Source organism: Hyla sarda, unplaced genomic scaffold (genome assembly GCF_029499605.1).
Source record: "Hyla sarda isolate aHylSar1 unplaced genomic scaffold, aHylSar1.hap1 scaffold_174, whole genome shotgun sequence".
NCBI lineage: Eukaryota > Metazoa > Chordata > Amphibia > Anura > Hylidae > Hyla > Hyla sarda.
This window is the reverse complement of record NW_026608382.1, coordinates 287462-312138: the sequence shown is the minus strand read 5'-3', so window position 1 is coordinate 312138 and position 24677 is coordinate 287462. Positions and strand designations below refer to the sequence as shown.

Genomic DNA, 24677 nt, shown 5'->3' with positions numbered 1-24677 from the left:
GGCTCCTCATGATGGCGGGCCTCTCGTTATGGTTGGCTCCTCATGATGGTGGGCCTCTCATTATGGTTGGCTCCTCATGATGGCGGGCCTCTCAATAGGGTTGGCTCTTCGTGATGGCGGCCTCTCATTATGGTTGGCTCCTCATGATGGCAGCCTCTCATTATGGTTGGCTCCTCATGATGGCGGGCCTCTCATTATGGTTGGCTCCTCATGATGGTGGGCCTCTCATTATGGTTGGCTCCTCATGATGGCGGGCCTCTCATTATGGTTGGCTCTTCGTGATGGCAGGCCTCTCTTTATGGTTGGCTCCTCATGATGGCAGAGCTCTCATTATGCTTGGCTCATCATGATGGCGGGTCTCTCATTATGGTGTGTTCCTCATGATGGCGGGCCTCTCATTATGATTGGCTCCTCGTGATGGCGGGCCTCTCATTATAGTTGGCTCCTCATGATGGCGGGCCTCTCATTATGGTTGGCTCCTCGTGATGGTGGGCCTCTCAATATGGTTGGCTCCTCATGATGGCGGGCCTCTCATTATGGTTGGCTCCTCATGATGGCGGCCTCTCATTATGGTGTGTTCCTCTTGATGGCGGGCCTCTCATTATGGTTGGCTCCTTGTGATGGCGGGCCTCTCATTATGGTTGGCTCCTCATTTTGGTGGGCCTCTCATTATGGTTGGCTCCTCATGATGCTGGGCCTCTCATTATGGTTGGCTCTTCATGATGGTGGCCTCTCATTATGGTTGGCTCCTCATGATGGTGGGCCTCTCATTATGGTTGGCTCCTCATGATGGCGGGTCTCTCATTATGGTTGGCTCCTCGTGATGGCGGGTCTCTCATTATGGTTGGCTCCTCGTGATGGCGGGCCTCTCATTATGGTTGGCTCCTCATGATGGCGGCCTCTCATTATGGTTGGCTCCTCATGATGGTGGGCCTCTCATTATGGTTGGCTCCTCATGATGGCGGCCTCTCATTATGGTTGGCTTCTCATGATGGCAGCCTCTCATTATGGTTGGCTCCTCATGATGGCGGGCCTCTCATTATGGTTGGCTCCTCATGATGGTGGGCCTCTCATTATGGTTGGCTCCTCATGATGGCGGGCCTCTCAATAGGGTTGGCTCTTCGTGATGGCGGCCTCTCATTATGGTTGGCTCTTCGTGATGGCAGGCCTCTCATTATGGTTGGCTCCTCATGATGGCAGCCTCTCATTATGGTTGGCTCCTCATGATGGCGGGCCTCTCATTATGGTTGGCTCCTCATGATGGTGGGCCTCTCATTATGGTTGGCTCCTCATGATGGCGGGCCTCTCATTATGGTTGGCTCTTCGTGATGGCAGGCCTCTCTTTATGGTTGGCTCCTCATGATGGCAGAGCTCTCATTATGCTTGGCTCATCATGATGGCGGGTCTCTCATTATGGTGTGTTCCTCATGATGGCGGGCCTCTCATTATGATTGGCTCCTCGTGATGGCGGGCCTCTCATTATAGTTGGCCCCTCATGATGGCGGGCCTCTCATTATGGTTGGCTCTTCGTGATGGCAGGCCTCTCTTTATGGTTGGCTCCTCATGATGGCAGAGCTCTCATTATGCTTGGCTCATCATGATGGCGGGTCTCTCATTATGGTGTGTTCCTCATGATGGCGGGCCTCTCATTATGATTGGCTCCTCGTGATGGCGGGCCTCTCATTATAGTTGGCCCCTCATGATGGCGGGCCTCTCATTATGGTTGGCTCCTCGTGATGGTGGGCCTCTCAATATGGTTGGCTCCTCATGATGGCGGGCCTCTCATTATGGTTGGCTCCTTGTGATGGCGGGCCTCTCATTATGGTTGGCTCCTCATTTTGGTGGGCCTCTCATTATGGTTGGCTCCTCATGATGCTGGGCCTCTCATTATGGTTGGCTCCTCATGATGGCGGCCTCTCATTATGGTTGGCTCCTCATGATGGTGGGCCTCTCATTATGGTTGGCTCCTCATGATGGCGGGTCTCTCATTATGGTTGGCTCCTCGTGATGGCGGGTCTCTCATTATGGTTGGCTCCTCGTGATGGCGGGCCTCTCATTATGGTTGGCTCCTCGTGATGGCGGGCCTCTCATTATGGTTGGCTCCTCATGATGACGGGCCTCTCATTATGGTTAGCTTCTCATGATGGCGGGCCTCTCATTATGGTTGGCTGCTCGTGATGGCGGGCCTCTAATTATGGTTGGCTCCTCATGATGGCGGCCTCTCATTATGGTTGGCTCCTCATGATGGAGGCCTCTCATTATGGTTGGCTCCTCATGATGGCAGCCTCTCATTATGGTTGGCTCCTCATGATGGCGGGCCTCTCATTAAGGTTGGCTCCTCATGATGGTGGGCCTCTCATTATGGTTGGCTCCTCATGATGGCGGGCCTCTCATTAGGGTTGGCTCTTCGTGATGGCAGGCCTCTCATTATGGTTGGCTTCTCATGATTGCAGCCTCTCATTATGGTTGGCTCCTCATGATGGCGGGCCTCTCATTATGGTTGGCTCCTCATGATGGGGGGCCTCTCATTATGGTTGGCTCCTCATGATGGCGGGCCTCTCATTAGGGTTGGTTCTTCGTGATGGCAGGCCTCTCTTTATGGTTGGCTCCTCATGATGGCAGAGCTCTCATTATGCTTGGCTCATCATGATGGCGGGTCTCTCATTATGGTGTGTTCCTCATGATGGCGGGCCTCTCATTATAATTGGCTCCTCGTGATGGCGGGCCTCTCATTATAGTTGGCTCCTCATGATGGCGGGCCTCTCATTATGGTTGGCTCCTCGTGATGGTGGGCCTCTCAATATGGTTGGCTCCTCATGATGGCGGGCCTCTCATTATGGTTGGCTCCTCATGATGGCGGACTCTCATTATGGTGTGTTCCTCTTGATGGTGGGCCTCTCATTATGGTTGGCTCCTCATGATGGTGGGCCTCTCATTATGGTTGGCTCCTCATGATGGCGGGCCTCTCATTATAGTTGGCTCCTCATGATGGCAGGGCTCTCATTATGGTTGGCTTTTCAAGATGGCGGGCCTCTCATTATGGTTGGCTCCTCATGATGGTGGGCCTCTCATTATGGTTGGCTCCTCATGATGGTGGACCTCTCATTATGGTTGGCTCCTCATGATGGCGGGCCTCTCTTTATGGTGTGCTCTTCATGATGGCAGGCCTCTCATTTTAGTTGGCTCCTCCTGATGGTGGGCCTCTCATTATGGTTGGCTTTTCATGATGGCGGGCCTCTCATTATGGTTGGCTCCTTTTGATGGCGGGCCTCTCATTATGGTTGGCTTTTCATGATGGCGGGAATCTCATTATGGTGTGCTCCTCATGATGGCGGGCCTCTCATTATGGTTGGCTCCTCATGATGGCAGGCCTCTCATTTTAGTTGGCTCCTCATGATGGTGGGCCTCTCATTATGGTTGGCTTTTCATGATGGCGGGCCTCTCATTATGGTTGGCTCCTCTTGATGGCGGGCCTCTCATTATGGTTGGCTTTTCATGATGGCGGGCCTCTCATTATGGTGTGCTCCTCATGATGGCGGGCCTGTCATTATGGTTGGCTCCTCATGATGGCGGGCCTCTCATTAGGGTTGGCTCCTCATGATGGCGGGCCTCTCATTAGTGTTGGCTCCTCATGATGGCGGGCCTCTCATTTTAGTTGGCTCCTCATGATGGCAGGCCTCTCATTATGGTTGGCTCCTCATGATGGCAGGCCTCTCATTATGGTTGGCTCCTCATGATGGCAGGCCTCTCATTAGGGTTGGCTCCTCATGATGGCCGACCTCTCATTTTAGTTGGCTTCCCATGATGGCAGGCCTCTCATTATGGTTGGCTCCTCATGATGGCAGGCCTCTCATTATGGTTGGCTCCTCATGATGGCAGGCCTCTCCTTATGCTTGGCTCCTCATGATGACGGGTCTCTCATTATGCTTGGCTCCTCATGATGGTGGGCCTCTCAATAGGGTTGGCTCTTCATGATTGTGGGCCTCTCATTATGGTTGGCTTCTCATGATGACGGGCCTCTCATTATGGTTGGCTCCTCATGATGGCGGGCCTCTCATTATGGTTGGCTCCTCATGATGGCAGGCCTCTGATTAGGGTTGGCTCTTCGTGATGGTGGGCCTCTCATTATGGTTGGCTCCTCATGATGGCAGGCCTCTCATTATGGTTTGCTCCTCATGATGGCGTGCCTCTCATTATGGTTGGCTCCTCATGATTACGGGCCTCTCGTTATGCTTGGCTCTTCGTGATGGCGGGCCTCTCATTATGGTTGGCTCCTCATGATGACGGGCCTCTCATTATGTTTGACTCCCCATGATGACGGGCCTCTCATTATGTTTGACTCTTCATGATGACGGGCCTCTCCTTATGCTTGGCTCCTCATGATGACGGGTCTCTCATTATGCTTGGCTCCTCATGATGGTGGGCCTCTCAATAGGGTTGGCTCTTCATGATTGTGGGCCTCTCATTATGGTTGGCTTCTCATGATGACGGGCCTCTCATTATGGTTGGCTCCTCATGATGGCGGGCCTCTCATTATGGTTGGCTCCTCATGATGGCAGGCCTCTGATTAGGGTTGGCTCTTCGTGATGGTGGGCCTCTCATTATGGTTGGCTCCTCATGATGGCAGGCCTCTCATTATGGTTTGCTCCTCATGATGGCGTGCCTCTCATTATGGTTGGCTCCTCATGATTACAGGCCTCTCGTTATGCTTGGCTCTTCGTGATGGTGGGCCTCTCATTATGGTTGGCTCCTCATGATGGCAGGCCTCTCATTATGGTTTGCTCCTCATGATGGCGTGCCTCTCATTATGGTTGGCTCCTCATGATGGCAGGCCTCTCATTATGGTTTGCTCCTCATGATGGCGTGCCTCTCATTATGGTTGGCTCCTCATGATTACAGGCCTCTCGTTATGCTTGGCTCTTCGTGATGGCGGGCCTCTCATTATGGTTGGCTCCTCATGATGACGGGCCTCTCATTATGGTTGGCTCCTCATAATTATGGGCCTCTCCTGTGTCCCCTCTCTCATCCCTCATCCTCTTGCTCTCCAGGTCTCATACTTTGATGTTACCACGGATACAGACCTGGGGGATCTCCTGCTGGTTCGGATCTACAAGGATGCCTACCTGTTCTACACTGAGGATGCCTGGTACTGTCTGAACGTCACTGTCACCTCCCCTGAGGGGCGACTCTACCAGTTCCCCCTGTATCACTGGATCTCTGGGGTGACCACGGTGGAGATCCCAGAAGGAAAAGGTTTGTGTCTTCTATCATTGTCTTCTGATAAGAGGCCTGGGGCCCCACAATTATGGCCCCCGCACACCACCTTATCCTGGAGATGTATCTAAGGTAATGCCCTTATGGGCCATGGTGTGGTCATCTCCATCTAGTAGACAAGTCATCATTTTTCTTCACTCAATCCAGATACAGCGCCATACATATGATTGTGGCTGTGCCCGGTACTGTAGCTCTGGGAATAATGCTGGATCTAGGCTCTGGGCTACAAGCTGCAGGGACCGGGCTCTAGACTCTGGGCTACAAGCTGCAGGGTCCGGGCTCTAGGCTCTGGGCTCCAAGCTGCAGGGACCGGGCTCTAGGCTCTGGGCTCCAAGCTGCAGGGTCCGGGCTCTAGACTCTGGGCTCCAAGCTGCAGGGACCGGGCTCTAGGCTCTGGGCTCCAAGCTGCAGGGTCCGGGCTCTAGACTCTGGGCTCCAAGCTGCAGGGACCGGGCTCTAAACCACACTCATCACAGTCACCAGGTCACACTCACCACAGTCATCAGGCCACACTCACCAGTCACCAAACCACACTCACCACAGTCATCAGGTCACACTCACCACAGTCATCAGGTTACACTCACCACAGCCACCAAATCACACTCACCACATCCACCAGGTCACACTCACCATAGTCACCAGGTCACACTCACCACAGTCATCAGGTCACACTCACCACAGCCACCAAACCACACTCACCACAGTCATCAGGTCACACTCACCACAGTCATCAGGCCACACTCACCACAGCCACCAAACCACACTCACCACATCCACCAGGTCACACTCACCATAGTCACCAGGTCACACTCACCACAGTCATCAGGTCACACTCACCACAGCCACCAAACCACACTCACCACATCCACCAGGTCACACTCACCATAGTCACCAGGTCACACTCACCACAGTCATCAGGTCACACTCACCACAGCCACCAAACCACACTCACCACAGTCACCAGGTCACACTCACCACAGCCACCAAACCACACTCACCACAGTCATCAGGCCACACTCACCAAACCACACTCACCACAGCCACCAAACCACACTCACCACAGTCACCAGGTCACACTCACCACAGCCACCAAACCACACTCACCACAGTCACCAGGCCACACTCACCACAGTCACCAGGCCACACTCACCACAGTCATCAGGCCACACTCACCACAGTCATCAGGCCACACTCACCACAGTCACCAGGTCACACTCACCACAGTCACCAGGCCACACTCACCACAGTCACCAGGCCACACTCACCACAGTCACCAGGCCACACTCACCACAGCCACCAAACCACACTCACCACAGTCACCAGGTCACACTCACCACAGCCACCAAACCACACTCACCACAGCCACCAGGCCATACTCACCACAGTCACCAGGCCACACTCACCACAGTCACCAGGCCACACTCACCACAGTCATCAGGCCACACTCACCACAGTCATCAGGACACACTCACCACAGTCATCAGGCCACACTCACCACAGTCATCAGGTCACACTCACCACAGTCACCAGGTCACACTCACCACAGCCACCAAACCACACTCACCACAGTCACCAGGCCACACTCACCACAGTCACCAGGCCACACTCACCACAGCCACCAAACCACACTCACCACAGTCACCAGGTCACACTCACCACAGCCACCAAACCACACTCACCACAGCCACCAGGCCATACTCACCACAGTCACCAGGCCACACTCACCACAGTCACCAGGCCACACTCACCACAGTCATCAGGCCACACTCACCACAGTCATCAGGCCACACTCACCACAGTCATCAGGCCACACTCACCACAGTCATCAGGCCACACTCACCACAGTCATCAGGTCACACTCACCACAGTCACCAGGTCACACTCACCACAGCCACCAAACCACACTCACCACAGTCACCAGGCCACACTCACCACAGTCACCAGGCCACACTCACCACAGTCCCCAGGCCACACTCACCACAGTCATCAGGCCACACTCACCACAGCCACCAAACCACACTCACCACAGTCACCAGGTCACACTCACCACAGTCACCAGGCCACACTCACCACAGTCATCAGGCCACACTCACCACAGCCACCAAACCACACTCACCACAGTCACCAGGCCACACTCACCACAGTCACCAGGCCACACTCACCACAGTCACCAGGTCACACTCAGCACAGCCACCAAACCACACTCACCACAGTCACCAGGCCACACTCACCACAGTCATCAGGCCACACTCACCACAGCCACCAAACCACACTCACCACAGTCACCAGGTCACACTCACCACAGTCACCAGGTCACACTCACCACAGCCACCAGGCCACACTCACCACAGTCACCAGGCCACACTCACCACAGTCACCAGGTCACACTCACTACAGTCACCAGGTCACACTCACTACAGTCACCAGGTCACACTCACCGCAGTCACCAGGTCACACTCACCACAGTCATCATGTCACCCTCACCACAGTCACCAGGTCACACTCACCACAGTCATCAGGCCACACTCACCACAGTCATCAGGCCACACTCACCCCAGTCATCAGGCCACACTCACCCCAGTCATCAGGCCACACTCACCCCAGTAATCAGGCCACACTCACCCCAGTCATCAGGCCACACTCACCCCAGTCATCAGGCCACACTCACCGCAGTCACCAGTTCACACTCACCACAGTCATCATGTCACCCTCACCACAGTCATCAGGTCACACTCACCACAGTCATCAGGTCACACTCACCACAGTCATCAGGCCACACTCACCCCAGTCATCAGGCCACACTCACCCCAGTCATCAGGCCACACTCACCCCAGTTATCAGGCCACACTCACCCCAGTAATCAGGCCACACTCACCCAGTCATCAGGCCACACTCACTTCAGTCATCAGGCCACACTCACCCCAGTCATCAGGCCACACTCACCCCAGTCATCAGGCCACACTCACCCTAGTCATCAGGCCACACTCACCCCAGTCATCAGGCCACACTCACGCCAGTCATCAGGCCACACTCACCCTAGTCATCAGGCCACACTCACCCCAGTCATCAGGCCACACTCACCCCAGTCATCAGGCCACACTCACCCCAGCCATCAGGCCACACTCACCCTAGTCATCAGGCCACACTCACCCAGTCATCAGGCCACACTCACCCTAGTCATCAGGCCACACTCACCCCAGTCATCAGGCCACACTCACCACAGTCATCAGGCCACACTCACCCTAGTCATCAGGCCACACTCACCCCAGTCATCAGGCCACACTCACGCCAGTCATCAGGCCACACTCACCCTAGTCATCAGGCCACACTCACCCCAGTCATCAGGCCACACTCACCCCAGTCATCAGGCCACACTCACCCCAGTCATCAGGCCACACTCACCCTAGTCATCAGGCCACACTCACCCAGTCATCAGGCCACACTCACCCTAGTCATCAGGCCACACTCACCCCAGTCATCAGGCCACACTCACCACAGTCATCAGGCCACACTCACCCCAGTCATCAGGCCAAAGTCACCCCAGTCATCAGGCCACACTCACCCTAGTCATCAGGCCACACTCACCCCAGTCATCAGGCCACACTCACCCCAGTCATCAGGCCACACTCACCCCAGTCATCAGGCCACACTCACCCCAGTCATCAGGCCACACTCACCCTAGTCATCAGGCCACACTCACCCAGTCATCAGGCCACACTCACCCCAGTCATCAGGCCACACTCACCCCAGTCATCAGGCCACACTCACCCCAGTCATCAGGCCACACTCACCACAGTCATCAGGCCACACTCACCCTAGTCATCAGGCCACACTCACCCAGTCATCAGGCCACACTCACCCTAGTCATCAGGCCACACTCACCCCAGTCATCAGGCCACACTCACCACAGTCATCAGGCCACACTCACCCCAGTCATCAGGCCACAGTCACCCCAGTCATCAGGCCACACTCACCCTAGTCATCAGGCCACACTCACCCCAGTCATCAGGCCACACTCACCCCAGTCATCAGGCCACACTCACCCCAGTCATCAGGCCACACTCACCCCAGTCATCAGGCCACACTCACCCTAGTCATCAGGCCACACTCACCCAGTCATCAGGCCACACTCACCCCAGTCATCAGGCCACACTCACCCCAGTCATCAGGCCACACTCACCCCAGTCATCAGGCCACACTCACCACAGTCATCAGGCCACACTCCAGAACGACAGAATGAGACAAAACTGGAGCAAAACCTGTAGAATCTGAAGGTAAATTAGATGGTTTCTTCATAATCAGAGAACGTTTCTGTCCAACACTGGAAGCAAAAAGGGAGAAGAGCGGCTGTAATGGGGGTCAGGGTCCCCCTTAAAGAAACAATTACAGGCAACATGGAACTAAACAGGAACTGCACTTTCCCTTCACAAAAGGTGTGAAAACATCTTAAAGGGGTACTCCCGTGGAAAACTTTATTTTCCTCTAAATGAACTGGTGCCAGAAAGGTAAACAGATTTGTAAATCACTTCTATTAAAAAATCTTAATCCTTCCAGTACTTTTTAGGGACTGTATACTAAAGAGAAATCCAAAGAAGAAATGCATTTCCTCTGATGTTATGACCACAGTGCTCTCTGCTGACCTCTGCTGTCCATTTTAGGAACTGTCCAGAGTAGAAGAAAATCCCCATAGCAAACATATGCTGCTCTGGACAGTTCCTAAAATGGACAGCAGAGGTCATGGTTACAGATCTCACATAAGGCACAGATACTTCATGGTTAGAGATCTGATATAAGGCACAGATACTTCATGGTTACAGATCTCACATAAGGCACAGATACTTCATGGTTACAGATCTCATATAAGGCACAGATACTTCATGGTTACAGATCTGATATAAGGCACAGATACTTCCTGGTTACAGATCTCATATAAGGCACAGATACTTCATGGTTACAGATCTCATATAAGGCACAGATACTTCATGGTTACAGATCTGATATAAGGCACAGATACTTCATGGTTACAGATCTCACATAAGGCACAGATACTTCATGGTTACAGATCTGATATAAGGCACAGATACTTCATGGTTACAGATCTCATATAAGGCACAGATACTTCATGGTTACAGATCTGATATAAGATATAGAAGCTTAATGGTTACAGATCTGATATAAGGCACAGATACTTCCTGGTTACAGATCTGATATAAGGCACAGATACTTCATGGTTACAGATCTCATATAAGGCACAGATACTTCATGGTTACAGATCTGATATAAGGCACAGATACTTCCTGGTTACAGATCTCATATAAGGCACAGATACTTCATGGTTACAGATCTCATATAAGGCACAGATACTTCATGGTTACAGATCTCATATAAGGCACAGATACTTCATGGTTACAGATCTCATATAAGGCACAGATACTTCATGGTTACAGATCTCATATAAGGCACAGATACTTCCTGGTTACAGATCTGATATAAGGCACAGATACTTCATGGTTACAGATCTCACATAAGGCACAGATACTTCATGGTTACAGATCTCATATAAGGCACAGATACTTCCTGGTTACAGATCTCATATAAGGCACAGATACTTCATGGTTACAGATCTCATATAAGGCACATATACTTCATGGTTACAGATCTGATATAAGGCACAGATACTTCATGGTTACAGATCTCATATAAGGCACAGATACTTCATGGTTACAGATCTCATATAAGGCACAGATACTTCATGGTTACAGATCTGATATAAGGCACAGATACTTCCTGGTTACAGATCTCATATAAGGCACAGATACTTCATGGTTACAGATCTCATATAAGGCACAGATACTTCATGGTTACAGATCTCATATAAGGCACAGATACTTCATGGTTACAGATCTCATATAAGGCACAGATACTTCATGGTTACAGATCTGATATAAGGCACAGATACTTCATGGTTACAGATCTCATATAAGGCACAGATACTTCATGGTTACAGATCTCACATAAGGCACAGATACTTCATGGTTACAGATCTCACATAAGGCACAGATACTTCATGGTTACAGATCTGATATAAGGCACAGATACTTCATGGTTACAGATCTCATATAAGGCACAGATACTTCATGGTTACAGATCTGATATAAGGCACAGATACTTCATGGTTACAGATCTCATATAAGGCACAGATACTTCATGGTTACAGATCTCATATAAGGCACAGATACTTCATGGTTACAGGTCTGATATAAGGCACAGATACTTCATGGTTACAGATCTCATATAAGATATAGAAGCTTAATGGTTACAGATCTGATATAAGGCACAGATACTTCATGGTTACAGATCTGATATACGATATAGAAGCTTAATGGTTACAGATCTGATATAAGGCACAGATACTTCCTGGTTACAGATCTGATATAAGGCACAGATACTTCATGGTTACAGCTCTCATATAAGGCACAGATACTTCATGGTTACAGATCTCATATAAGGCACAGATACTTCATGGTTACAGATCTGATAAAAGGCACAGATACTTCATGGTTACAGATCTGATATAAGGCACAGATACTTCATGGTTACAGATCTCATATAAGGCACAGATACTTCATGGTTACAGATCTCATATAAGGCACAGATACTTCATGGTTACAGATCTGATATAAGGCACAGATACTTCATGGTTACAGATCTCATATAAGGCACAGATACTTCATGGTTACAGATCTCATATAAGGCATAGATACTTCATGGTTACAGATCTCATATAAGGCACAGATACTTCATGGTTACAGATCTCATATAAGGCACAGATACTTCATGGTTACAGATCTCATATAAGGCACAGATACTTCATGGTTACAGATCTCATATGAGCTACAGAAACTGTTTTCTATTAAAAATCTAATTGTGAAGACAAATCCCCCCCCCCCCCCCCCTCTTCTTTCCTTGTTCCTGCACGATCAGCAGAATTATGGATCTCCGGCTCCTACAAGGTTCTTCTGGATTTTGTGACGTGGCGTCCAACCCCAACTCTTACACATCCACTGAGTCCAGCATCACCCGATGCCCTCTTAGCTCTCACCCAGGCTTCCGGCCCAGAGCTGACAATGTATTGAGGGTCAGGCTGTACAGAGGTCTCCTCCGCAGATAGACCACCCAGACCACTAGACTTACAGACCACTATCTGCTCAGTGATACCCAGATGACAGCTCTTGTCTTTCTTGGGTCCTCAATCACCAAAGAGTTAACCAACATTCCTGAGGATCATTGGCCAACTCTTCGGTGATTGGGGTTTTGCTTTTGTGACCTTTGACACTACGGTACTACTATTGAGGTTTCGGAGACCCTACATTGAAAGTCCATTCTCTGGTCCTATAAGTATACCAGGGCACCCATGCCATAGTGTCTCCACAGGTTTCATGCCACACACTTTGACCTCAGGCCCTCGCCTCCTCTGCAATGGGAAAGTCACCCTCATGGTTGTAGACCCACAGTTCTCCCACATTAAAGTGCCCATGCCCAAAGCTCATGTTGGCCTCTCACTGATGGTCGGACATCCTCTGATTCCTGTTGGCCAAAGATTTTTTACATTCAGCCCTTTTGCTATAGTGGCAGGACGTGGTGCTACTGGCGGGTACTGTGGCCTATTACAGTAGTCAGACCATTTGGTATATGTTGGTTAAAAATGTAGGAGCCTATGGGTTATGGATGCCTTGGTATCGAATTGATGTCCCGGTGTATATAATCAACCGAGGGCCTTATTATGATAATAAAGATAATTAGAACGAATTATTTGATGTCATTGTATGATATATATAGATATCAAATGTTATTATATTTTGTTCTATAATGTTACATTTCTGACTTTTTTTTCCAGCCATGATATCAGCCCAGAATCTTCACCCCGTTTTACAACGACAACGAGAAACGGAACTGAAGAAAAGAAATAAAACCCACGGGTAACTGGCTGGTATTCTCTACTCGATGGGACCTTATGTCAGATTATGGGTCCAAGTGCAACTACGGTCCGCCCTAGGTGTTATTTGCTGAGTTGCATCCCAATCCCCCCCTCCCCCCCGAAACTAGATCAGTGTTTCCCAACCAGGGTGCCTCCAGCTGTTGCAAAACTACAACTCCCAGCATGCCAGGACAGCAAAAGTAAACAGTTTACTATCCTGAATTCTGGGATTCACTGTTGTTAGGGGAATTCAATCTCTACTACAGACAGACCAGGACCGATCACAGGAAGTTGGGGAAGGGCATAAATAGTGCAGAACAGTGTTTCCTAACCAGCGTGCCTTTAGCTGATGGAAAACTACAACTCCCAGCATGCCAGGAGGCAAATGTAGGCAGCAGATCACTTCCCTGCAATCTAAGATCCACTGCCTGTTGTTAGGGGAATTCCATCTCTAGTACAGACCGACCAGGATGGATGACAGGAAGTTGGAGCAGGGCATAGATAGTGCAGGCATGCTAGGAGTTGTAGTTTGGCAACAGCTAGAGGCACGCTGGTCAGAAAACGTGACCAAGACCTTCCCCAACAACACTTAATACTTTTCCCAGAGCCCGGTCCCGGTTAGCAAACCTCTAGTCCACAGTTCACACTGTCCAGTCCACCTCTTGTTTTCTACCAGCAGAGGATATTTCGCCACTGATCCCACATCAGTCTCTCTCTAGAGTCCATCAGGCTGTTGGGCTTCAACCTCTCACAATGGAGCCAATTGTCCATTATCTGGCTTTGGACCCCATAAAGCTCTGTCCTCCCAGGGACATGGCAGCTACTTGGGCATAGAGTTGGCCTTACCACAGTCTACTGGCACCCTCTCTGGAATACTTCTGGGCCCGTTTTCTACACAATGGGTCAGTCTATCTGCACCCACTGCATACCCTTGCCAGGTTCTGGGGCCTACAGTCTCCTGACTAAGCTTCACAGTCTCCCAAGCTGTGGTCTCCACCACACCATGACTTCTTCCTGCTCACAGCCTCTACATATAGTCGATTGTGCTGCAGAGCCATCTAGTGGTGTCCATTCATATTGGCACCACAGCTACTATAGAGCAGATCACAAGACCATATAAATAGGACAAAACATTACAATTAAATATTTTACAGGGGCAAGTGTAGCCCACATGCAGTTCACCCCCAGCACAAAACCACTTCTGGGAACAATGTGCCCCCCAGGGTCCATCAATATTACCATAAGGATGGAGAAACAAGTGTGTTTTTGTTTTTCAGGTGGAAGCTTTTCTCGGATGGGGCCCCTCACTGTATGGATGTGGAGAGCGTCATAGACCTGCCCGTCAACGATCAGTTTTCTTTCATGAAAAGGGGCGGCTTCAGCTACATGGCACTCCTCACGTAGGTAGCCAATAATATCATGTCTATTGGATGTGTAGTCACCAAGTGGGAGGACCAGGGACATCCAGTGTGAGGACCGGGGACATTCAGTGTGAGGAACAGGGACATCCAGTGTGAGGGCCAGGGGCATACAGTGTGAGGACCAGGGACATTCAGTGTGAGGAACAGGGACATCCAGTGTGAGGGCCAGGGACATCCAATGTGAGGACCAGGGACATCCAGTGTGAGGGCCAAGGACATCCAATGTGAGGACCAGGGACATCCAGTGTGAGGGCCAGGGGCATACAGTGTGAGGACCAGGGACATCCAGTGTGAGGACCAGGGACATACAGTGTAAGGACCAGGGACATCCAGTGTGAGGACCAGGGACATACAGTGTAAGGACCAGGGACATACAGTGTGAGGACCAGGAACATACAGTGTGAGGACCGGGGACATCCAGTGTGAGGACCAGGGACATCCAGTGTGAGGACCAGGGACATCAAGTTTGAGGACAAGGGACATCCAGTGTGAGGACCAGGGACATCCAGTGTGAGGACCAGGGACATTCAGTGTGAGGACCAGGGACATCCAGTGTGAGGAAAAGGGACATCCAGTGTGAGGACCAGGGACAACCAGTGTGAGGACCAGGGACATCCAGAGGTGGCTATGGAGGAACAGACAGGATATGTATACAATGAGGTTATGGAGCCGGATCATTGATGACTTCATTATGGTAGTATCTGTAGATCACTGATGACATCATTATGGTAGTATCTGTAGATCATTGATGACATCATTATGGTAGTATCTGTAGATCATTGGTGACATCATTATGGTAGTATCTGTAGATCACTGATGACATCATTATGGTGGTATCTGTAGATCATTGATTACATCATTATGGTGGTATCTGTAGATCACTGGTGATATCATTATGGTGGTATCTGTAGATCACTGATGACATCATTATGGTGGTATCTGTAGATCACTGATGACATCATTATGGTGGTATCTGTAGATCACTGATGATATCATTATGGTAGTATCTGTAGATCACTGATGACATCATTATGGTAGTATCTGTAGATCACTGATGATATCATTATGGTAGTATCTGTAGATCACTGATTACATCATTATGGTAGTATCTGTAGATCACTGATGATATCATTATGGTGGTATCTGTAGATCACTGATGACATCATTATGGTGGTATCTGTAGATCACTGCTAACATTATTATGGTAGTATCTGTAGATCACTGATGACATCATTATGGTAGTATCTGTAGATCACTGATGATATCATTATGGTAGTATCTGTAGATCACTGATGTCATCATTATGGTAGTATCTGTAGATCACTGATGACATCATTATGGTGGTATCTGTAGATCACTGATTACATCATTATGGTAGTATCTGTAGATCACTGATGATATCATTATGGTGGTATCTGTAGATCACTGGTGACATCATTATGGTAGTATCTGTAGATCACTGATGATATCATTATGGTGGTATCTGTAGGTCACTGATGACATCATTATGGTAGTATCTGTAGATCACTGATGACATCATTATGGTGGTATCTGTAGAACACTGATGACATCATTATGGTGGTATCTGTAGATCACTGATGATATCATTATGGTGGTATCTGTAGATCACTGGTGACATCATTATGGTAGTATCTGTAGATCACTGATGACATCATTATGGTGGTATCTGTAGATCACTGATGACATCATTATGGTGGTATCTGTAGATCACTGATGACATCATTATGGTGGTATCTGTAGATCACTGATGACATCATTATGGTAGTATCTGTAGATCACTGATGACATCATTATGGTAGTATCTGTAGGTCACTGATGACATCATTATGGTAGTATCTGTAGATCACTGATGACATCATTATGGTGGTATCTGTAGATCACTGGTGACATCATTATGGTATTATCTGTAGATCACTGCTGACATCATTATGGTGGTATCTGTAGATCACTGCTGACATCATTATGGTAGTATCTGTAGATCACTGATGACATCATTATGGTAGTATCTGTAGATCACTGATGACATCATTATGGTGGTATCTGTAGATCACTGATGACATCCTTATGGTGGTATCTGTAGATCACTAGTGACATCATTATGGTAGTATCTGTAGATCACTGATGACATCATTATGGTGGTATCTGTAGATCACTAGTGACATCATTATGGTAGTATCTGTAGATCACTGATGACATCATTATGGTAGTATCTGTAGATCACTGATGACATCATTATGGTAGTATCTGTAGATCACTGGTGATATCATTATGGTGGTATCTGTAGATCACTGGTGACATCATTATGGTATTATCTGTAGATCACTGATGACATCATTATGGTAGTATCTGTAGATCACTGGTGATATCATTATGGTGGTATCTGTAGATCACTGGTGACATCATTATGGTATTATCTGTAGATCACTGATGACATCATTATGGTAGTATCTGTAGATCACTGATGATATCATTATGGTAGTATCTGTAAATCACTGATGACATCATTATAGGAGTATCTGTAGATCACTGATGACATCATTATGGAGGTATCTGTAGATCACTGATGACATCATTATGGTAGTATCTGTAGATCACTGGTGACATCATTGTGGTAGTATCTGTAGATCACTGATGACATCATTATGGTGGTATCTGTAGATCACTAGTGACATCATTATGGTAGTATCTGTAGATCACTGATGACATCATTATGGTAGTATCTGTAGATCACTGATGACATCATTATGGTAGTATCTGTAGATCACTGGTGATATCATTATGGTGGTATCTGTAGATCACTGGTGACATCATTATGGTATTATCTGTAGATCACTGATGACATCATTATGGTGGTATCTGTAGATCACTGATGATATCATTATAGTGGTATCTGTAAATCACTGATGACATCATTATGGAGGTATCTGTAGATCACTGATGACATCATTATGGTAGTATCTGTAGATCACTGATGTCAACATTATGGTAGTATCTGTAGATCACTGATGACATCATTATGGTAGTATCTGTAGATCACTGATGACATCATTATGGTAGTATCTGTAGATCACTGTTGACATCATTATGGTGGTATCTGTAGATCACTGATGACATCATTATTGTAGTATCTGTAGATCGCTAATGACATCATTATGGTGGTATCTGTAGATCACTGATGACATCATTATGGTAGTATCTGTAGATCACTGTTGACATCCTTATGGTGGTATCTGTAGATCACTGATGACATCATTATGGTATTATCTGTAGATCACTGATGTCATCATTATAGGAGTATCTGTAGATCACTGGTGACATCATTATGATAGTATCTGTAGATCACTGGTGACATCATTATCGTAGTATCTGTAGATCACTGTTGACATCATTATGGTGGTATCTGTAGATCACTGGTGACATCATTATGGTGGTATCTGTAGATCACTGATTACATCATTATGGTATTATCTGTAGATCACTGATGTCATCATTATAGGAGTATCTGTAGATCACTGGTGACATCATTATGGTAGTATCTGTAGATCACTGGTGACATCATTATCGTAGTATCTGTAGATCACTGATGACATCATTATGGTAGTATCTGTAGATCACTGATGTTATCATTATGGTGGTATCTGTAGGTCACTGGTGACATAATTATTGTAGTATCTGTAGATCACTGATGACATCATTATGGTGGTATCTGTAGATGACTAGTGACATCATTATGGTAGTATCTGTAGATCACTGATGACATCATTATGGAGGTATCTGTAGATCACTGGTGATATTATTATGGTAGTATCTGTAGATCACTGATGTCATCATTATGGTAGTATCTGTAGATCACTGATGACATCATTATGGTGGTATCTGTAGATCACTGATGACATCATTATGGTGGTATCTGTAGAACACTGAAGACATCATTATGGTAGTATCTGTAGATCACTGATGATATCATTATGGTGGTATCTGTAGATCACTGATGACATCATTATGGTGGTATCTGTAGAACACTGAAGACATCATTATGGTAGTATCTGTAGATTACTGATGACATCCTTATGGTGGTATCTGTAGATCACTGATGACATCATTATGGTGGTATCTGTAGATCACTGCTGACATCATTATGGTGGTATCTGTAGTTCACTGATGACATCATTATGGTGGTATCTGTAGATCACTGGTGACATCATTATGGTATTATCTGTAGATCACTGGTGACATCATTATGGTAGTATCTGTAGATCACTGGTGACATTATTGTGGTGGTATCTGTAGATCACTGCTGACATCATTATGGTGGTATCTGTAGATCACTGATGACATCATTATGGTGGTATCTGTAGATCACTGGTGACATCATTATGGTATTATCTGTAGATCACTGCTGACATCATTATGGTAGTATCTGTAGATCCCTGATGATATCATTATGGTGGTATCTGTAGATCACTGATGATATCATTATGGAGGTATCTGTAGATCACTGATGACATCATTATAGGAGTCTCTGTAGATCGCTTATGACATCATTATGGTAGTATCTGTAGATCACTGATGACATCATTATGGTAGTATCTGTAGATCACTGATGACATCATTATGGTAGTATCTGTAGATCACTGATGACATCATTATGGTAGTATCTGTAGATCACTGATGACATCATTATGGTGGTATCTGTAGATCACTGATGACATCATTATGGTAGTATCTGTAGATCACTGATGACATCATTATGGTGGTATCTGTAGATCACTGATGACATCATTATGGAGGTATCTGTAGATCACTGATGACATCATTATGGTAGTATCTGTAGATCACTGATGTCATCATTATGGTAGTATCTGTAGATCACTGATGACATCATTATGGTAGTATCTGTAGATCACTGATGACATCATTCTGGTAGTATCTGTAGATCACTGGTGAAATCATTATGGTAGTATCTGTAGATCACTGATGACATCATTATGGAGGTATCTGTAGATCACTGGTGATATCATTATGGTGGTATCTGTAGATCACTGGTGACATCATTATGGTAGTATCTGTAGATCACTGATGACATCATCATGGTGGTATCTGTAGATCACTGATGACATCATTATGGTAGTATCTGTAGATCACTGATGACATCATTATGGTAGTATCTGTAGATCACTGATGATACCATTATGGTGGTATCTGTAGATCACTGATGATACCATTATGGTATTATCTGTAGATCACTGATGACATCATTATAAAGGTATCTGTAGATCACTGGTGACATCATTATGGTGGTATCTGTAGATCACTGGTGACATCATTGTGGTAGTATCTGTAGATCACTGATGACATCTTTATGGTGGTATCTGTAGATCACTGATGACATCATTATGGTAGTATCTGTAGATCACTGATGACATCTTTATGGTGGTATCTGTAGATCACTGGTGACATCATTATGGTAGTATCTGTAGATCACTAATGATATCATTATGGTGGTATCTGTAGATCACTGATGACATCATTATAGGAGTATCTGTAGATCACTGATGACATCATTATGGTAGTATCTGTAGATCACTGATGACATCATTATGGTGGTATCTGTAGATCACTGATGATATCATTATGGTGGTATCTGTAGATCACTGATGACATCATTATGGTGGTTTCTGTAGATCACTGATGACATCATTATGGAGGTATCTGTAGATCACTGATGACATCATTATGGTAGTATCTGTAGATCACTGCTAACATTATTATGGTAGTATCTGTAGATCACTGATGACATCATTATGGTAGTATCTGTAGATCACTGATGACATCATTATGGTGGTATCTGTAGATCACTGATGACATCATTATGGTAGTATCTGTAGATCACTGATGACATCATTATGGTGGTATCTGTAGATCACTGATGACATCATTATGGTGGTATCTGTAGATCACTGATGACATCATTATGGAGGTATCTGTAGATCACTGATGACATCATTATGGTAGTATCTGTAGATCACTGATGACATCATTATGGAGGTATCTGTAGATCACTGATGACATCATTATGGTAGTATCTGTAGATCACTGATGACATCATTCTGGTAGTATCTGTAGATCACTGGTGAAATCATTATGGTAGTATCTGTAGATCACTGATGACATCATTATGGAGGTATCTGTAGATCACTGGTGATATCATTATGGTGGTATCTGTAGATCACTGATGATATCATTATGGTAGTATCTGTAGATCACTGATGACATCATTATGGTAGTATCTGTAGATCACTGGTGACATCATTGTGGTAGTATCTGTAGATCACTGATGACATCTTTATGGTGGTATCTGTAGATCACTGGTGACATCATTATGGTAGTATCTGTAGATCACTGATGATATCATTATGGTGGTATCTGTAGATCACTGATGATATCATTATGGTGGTATCTGTAGATCACTGATGACATCATTATGGTGGTATCTGTAGATCACTGATGACATCATTATGGAGGTATCTGTAGATCACTGATTACATCATTATGGTAGTATCTGTAGATCACTGATGACATCATTATGGAGGTATCTATAGATCACTGCTAACATTATTATGGTAGTATCTGTAGATCACTGGTGACATCATTATGGTAGTATCTGTAGATCACTGATGACATCATTATGGTAGTATCTGTAGATCACTGATGACATCATTATGGTGGTATCTGTAGATCACTGATGACATCATTATGGTGGTATCTGTAGATCACTGATGACATCATTATGGTAGTATCTGTAGGTCACTGATGACATCATTATGGTAGTATCTGTAGATCACTGATGACATCATTATGGTAGTATCTGTAGGTCACTGATGACATCATTATGGTAGTATCTGTAGATCACTGATGACATCATTATGGAGGTATCTGTAGATCACTGATGATATCATTATGGAGGTATCTGTAGATCACTGATGATATCATTATGGTAGTATCTGTAGATCACTGATGACATCATTATAGGAGTATCTGTAGATCGCTTATGACATCATTATGGTAGTATCTGTAGATCACTGATGACATCATTATGGTAGTATCTGTAGATCACTGATGACATCATTATGGTAGTATCTGTAGATCACTGATGTCATCATTATGGTAGTATCTGTAGATCACTGATGACATCATTATGGTAGTATCTGTAGATCACTGATGACATCATTATGGTGGTATCTGTAGATCACTGATGACATCATTATGGAGGTATCTGTAGATCACTGATGACATCATTATGGTAGTATCTGTAGATCACTGATGACATCATTATGGTAGTATTTGTAGATCACTGATGACATCATTCTGGTAGTATCTGTAGATCACTGGTGAAATCATTATGGTAGCATCTGTAGATCACTGATGACATCATTATGGAGGTATCTGTAGATCACTGATGACATCATTATGGAGGTATCTGTAGATCACTGATGACATCATTATGGTTGTATCTGTAGATCACTGGTGACATCATTATGGTAGTATCTGTAGATCACTGATGATATCATTATGGTGGTATCTGTAGATCACTGATGATACCATTATGGTGGTATCTGTAGATCACTGATGACATCATTATGGTATTATTTGTAGATCACTGATGACATCATTATAAAGGTATCTGTAGATCACTGATGACATCATTATGGTAGTATCTGTAGATCACTGGTGACATCATTGTGGTAGTATCTGTAGATCACTGATGACATCTTTATGGTGGTATCTGTAGATCACTGATGACATCATTATGGTAGTATCTGTAGATCACTGGTGACATCATTATGGTAGTATCTGTAGATCACTAATGATATCATTATGGTGGTATCTGTAGATCACTGATGACATCATTATAGGAGTATCTGTAGATCACTGATGACATCATTATGGTGGTTTCTGTAGATCACTGATGACATCATTATGGAGGTATCTGTAGATCACTGATGACATCATTATGGAGGTATCTGTAGATCACTGATGACATCATTATGGTAGTATCTGTAGATCACTGGTGACATCATTGTGGTGGTATCTGTAGATCACTAGTGACATCATTATGGTAGTATCTGTAGATCACTGATGACATCATTATGGTAGTATCTGTAGATCACTGATGACATCATTATGGTGGTATCTGTAGATCACTGATGACATCATTATGGTAGTATCTGTAGATCACTGCTAACATTATTATGGTAGTATCTGTAGATCATTGGTGACATCATTATGGTAGTATCTGTAGATCACTGGTGACATCATTATGGTAGTATCTGTAGATCACTGGTGACATCATTATGGTAGTATCTGTAGATCACTGATGACATCATTATGGTAGTATCTGTAGATCACTGATGACATCATTATGGTAGTATCTGTAGATCACTGATGACATCATTATGGTAGTATCTGTAGATCACTGATGACATCATTATGGTAGTATCTGTAGATCACTGATGACATCATTATGGTGGTATCTGTAGATCACTGATGACATCATTATGGAGGTATCTGTAGATCACTGATGACATCATTATGGTAGTATCTGTAGATCACTGATGACATCATTATGGTAGTATTTGTAGATCACTGATGACATCATTCTGGTAGTATCTGTAGATCACTGGTGAAATCATTATGGTAGCATCTGTAGATCACTGATGACATCATTATGGAGGTATCTGTAGATCACTGATGACATCATTATGGAGGTATCTGTAGATCACTGATGACATCATTATGGTTGTATCTGTAGATCACTGGTGACATCATTATGGTAGTATCTGTAGATCACTGATGATATCATTATGGTGGTATCTGTAGATCACTGATGATACCATTATGGTGGTATCTGTAGATCACTGATGACATCTTTATGGTGGTATCTGGAGATCACTGGTGACATCATTATGGTAGTATCTGTAGATCACTGATGATATCATTATGGTGGTATCTGTAGATCACTGATGACATCTTTATGGTGGTATCTGTAGATCACTGATGACATCATTATGGAGGTATCTGTAGATCACTGATGACATCGTTATGGTGGTATCTGTAGATCACTGATGATATCATTATGGAGGTATCTGTAGATCACTGATTACATCATTATGGTAGTATCTGTAGATCACTGATGACATCATTATGGAGGTATCTGTAGATCACTGCTAACATTATTATGGTAGTATCTGTAGATCACTGGTGACATCATTATGGTAGTATCTGTAGATCACTGCTAACATTATTATGGTAGTATCTGTAGATCACTGGTGACATCATTATGGTGGTATCTGTAGATCACTGATGACATCATTATGGTGGTATCTGTAGATCACTGATGACATCATTATGGTGGTATCTGTAGATCACTGATGACATCATTATGGTAGTATCTGTAGGTCACTGATGACATCATTATGGTAGTATCTGTAGATCACTGATGACATCATTATGGTAGTATCTGTAGGTCACTGATGACATCATTATGGTAGTATCTGTAGATCACTGATGACATCATTATGGTGGTATCTGTAGATCACTGGTGACATCATTATGGTATTATCTGTAGATCACTGCTGACATCATTATGGTGGTATCTGTAGATCACTGATGACATCATTATGGTGGTATCTGTAGATCACTGATGACATCATTATGGTAGTATCTGTAGATCACTGATGACATCATTATGGTAGTATCTGTAGGTCACTGATGACATCATTATTGTCACGATCCCGGCTGGTAGGAGGTGGATCCTCTGTGCCAGAGAGGGATTGGCGTGGACCGTGCTAGTGGACCGGTTCTAAGTCACTACTGGTTTTCACCAGAGCCCGCCGCAAAGCGGGATGGTCTTGCTGCGGCGGTAGTGACCAGGTCGTATCCACTAGCAACGGCTCAACCTCTCTGACTGCTGAAGATAGGCG

General features: G+C 45.7%; 1 protein-coding gene across 1 annotated transcript in view; it reads left to right on the top strand.

The window, feature by feature from the left end:
* LOC130312927 (hydroperoxide isomerase ALOXE3-like) overlaps nucleotides 1–24677 on the top strand; it is an 82229-nt gene that overhangs the window by 4168 nt on the left and 53384 nt on the right. Inside the window, exons 2-4 of the mRNA XM_056552620.1 lie at nucleotides 5049–5253; nucleotides 13172–13253; nucleotides 14530–14652. Of these exons, the coding sequence (XP_056408595.1) occupies nucleotides 5049–5253; nucleotides 13172–13253; nucleotides 14530–14652 (410 nt within the window). The remainder of the gene's footprint in view (nucleotides 1–5048; nucleotides 5254–13171; nucleotides 13254–14529; nucleotides 14653–24677) is intronic.